Source organism: Cyprinodon variegatus, unplaced genomic scaffold (assembly GCF_000732505.1).
Source record: "Cyprinodon variegatus isolate N-32 unplaced genomic scaffold, C_variegatus-1.0 Scaffold2252, whole genome shotgun sequence".
Classification (NCBI taxonomy): domain Eukaryota; kingdom Metazoa; phylum Chordata; class Actinopteri; order Cyprinodontiformes; family Cyprinodontidae; genus Cyprinodon; species Cyprinodon variegatus.
In genome coordinates, this window is record NW_015152705.1 from 20,548 (window position 1) to 23,139 (window position 2,592).

The 2,592-nt window shown below is 39.2% G+C and overlaps 1 protein-coding gene across 1 annotated transcript in view; it reads left to right on the plus strand.

Annotated features, from left to right (window-relative positions):
- Nucleotides 1-2,592, plus strand: part of LOC107080725 (germ cell-specific gene 1-like protein) — a 26,151-nt gene that overhangs the window by 7,596 nt on the left and 15,963 nt on the right. Inside the window, exon 2 of the mRNA XM_015368930.1 lies at nucleotides 1,014-1,166. Coding sequence (XP_015224416.1) covers nucleotides 1,082-1,166 — 85 coding nt within the window. The 5' untranslated portion in view covers nucleotides 1,014-1,081. The remainder of the gene's footprint in view (nucleotides 1-1,013; nucleotides 1,167-2,592) is intronic.

Genomic DNA, 2,592 nt, shown 5'->3' on the forward strand with positions numbered 1-2,592 from the left:
ATTTGATAAATAACTGGTTTGTGTGTTGCCAGTATCCCACTTTATGTAATATTCGGATTGATTTTTTTTTTTGTAAAACGTATAATGGCTGTAAATTTGTTTTGTATGTATTCCCCCAAACTTCCACACAATATGTTAAATGTGGTACAATAAGTGTGTTGTACAAAATAAACAAAGATTTGTAGTCCAGGACGAAACTAATTCTTATAACAGCAACACTTTTGGTTATTTTAAATTTTACTAGGCTGATCTGATGTTTCCTGCTAAACTTATCGTCTAATATGACACCCAAGAATTTTATTTCATGTACTTGTTCTAAATTAACACTTTCAATTGATATTTTAATTGGATTATTTTCCTGTTTTTTATTGTTTCCGAATATCATGAATTTGGTTTTAACTAAATTTACTGATAATTTATAGTTTTTGAGCCAATGTTGTAATTTTTTCATTTCTGTGTTGACCACTTCTGAAAGTTGTTGAAGGTTTTCTCCAGTACAGAAGATACTTGTATCATCAGCAAATAGAATGTACTTTATAAGGTTTGATATTTTAACTATGTCATTTATAAACAAATTAAACAGTTTGGGTCCCAAAACTGATCCCTGCGGAACTCCACAAGGTATTTTTTTTTACAACTTGAGTAAATGTAATTCATTACTTTCCACCCCTGATTATAATGGAGTATTTATGCCTTTTAATTTTTTTGGGTTGGTTTTATCTGATATTTAAATGTTCAGACGACCTGAATGAGTTTTATTTAGCTGCCATCCAGGTTAAAGATGCTTTAAATGCAGCTGCAGGATGGAGCCGTTCATCCAGCTGTGCTTTCAAGCAAAACGTTTCTGGGTTTTGATCCTGGTCCAGGGTTGATCTGGGTCTCTGAACTGGCCTAAGGGGGTGAGGTGGACAGGAGAGGGATGGATGGAAATGTTTAAAAAATCTCTGAATTTCTTTTTCTTGAGTTAAAGGATTAAAAGTCCAGGAAATCTGAGTAGCTGTTGTGTTTTCCAGGTGTGCTGTGGCTGTCGGTGGTTTCGGAGGTGCTGTACATCCTGCTGCTGGTGGTGGGCTTCAGCCTCATGTGTGTGGAGCTCTTCCACTCCAGCAACGTCATCGATGGACTCAAACTCAACGCCTTCGCCGCCGTCTTCACCGTGCTGTCTGGTAGGAACACCTGAAGGAACCTTCCACTGTTTCCTTTAGCATGAGCTCCAGATGGGAAATACAGATGTTAAAATGAGAGCATTTTCCAGTTGCTAAGAAGGAGAGGCTGATGCAGATGTTTTGGGTCAGAAGGTTTAGCAGATCTTTACGATCTCTGCCAGGAACGTTTATCCCGACTCAGACTAAACCTCTTACACAAGAAGCTGGCTCTGCCCACTGCTCACATCTCTGAGGACACATCTAGGAGAGGCTGAAGCTGATGAGGCTTCATGATGCTGTTCTTCACTCATGGATAGATGGACTGTCAAATAGATCTAGATCTCATAGATGTAGAGATTAAAGTATTTCAGCCCCATGACGGTAAATAAATAAAAAAAACGACAATTGAAATCCCTCTTGCGTTTGAAAGCCTCTGAAACTAATAATAGTAGCCAATCAGAAGAAGAAGGGGGCGGGTCTTAGGAAAGCGTGTACCTCCTCTTGTTCCTTGCTCAAGTTTTTTTTATTTTTTTATTTCAAACAGACATTAAAAACAATCAAGAAAGAAAAAAATTTGAATGAAACAAACTTAAGAATGAAAATATAAAAAATTATTTTGCCCATGTGACATGCAAATTTTATATTTTCTGTTCGAAAAGGAGCAGGTAGAGGATACATCTTATAATGTCCCGCCCCTTTCCTACTTGTCAATTTATCATCAATTAACTGTCAAAACATCAAAAAAACACTTGTTTCCATTCCACATGATGTTTAGCCATGTACAATTATTTTAAGTACTATTTATGTCATCAATTACATTATAGACTATTAAACAGTCATCATATATAGCGTATTTTTAAATAGTTGCCAGATAGATTGTGGTGCAGTGCTGAAGTTCTACACGGAAAGTCACCTTGCGCCGCTTACGGCTCCAACTTTGTGTTTGGAGAGAAGGACGATAGAGAGAACCGAATGGCGTGGAGTTGGAACAATGCAGTTCATGAACTCTGGGGAAGATGTCACCACCATAGATAAAGTTCTCAACAATAAATGGCGCTGGGCATGGCTGGAGGAAATGGGGTGAGATGGCGAGCCATTTAGCAACTGGTGCAGGAATTTAGGTTAACCAGGCGCTTGCTTCTGCTCGCTGTGCTCCAAGAAGCGGCAAAAAGGTGCTACGCAAACATGAGTTAGACTCTGGCCATCAAGCTGCTGTTCGTGCGGCTGCGTTGGAACACGATTGATGGGCGCTACGGCAACAGCTGATGTACCAGCGGCAATAACTGACTGTGTATGCGAGTTAAAAATAAGGGTTTGTGCTTTACTCTCTGAACACGACCGCTCATTCACACTAGATATACACTCACCAGCCACTTTATTAGGTACACCTGTCCAACTGCTCGTTAACACTTAATTTCTAAGCAGCCAATCACATGGCGGCAACTCA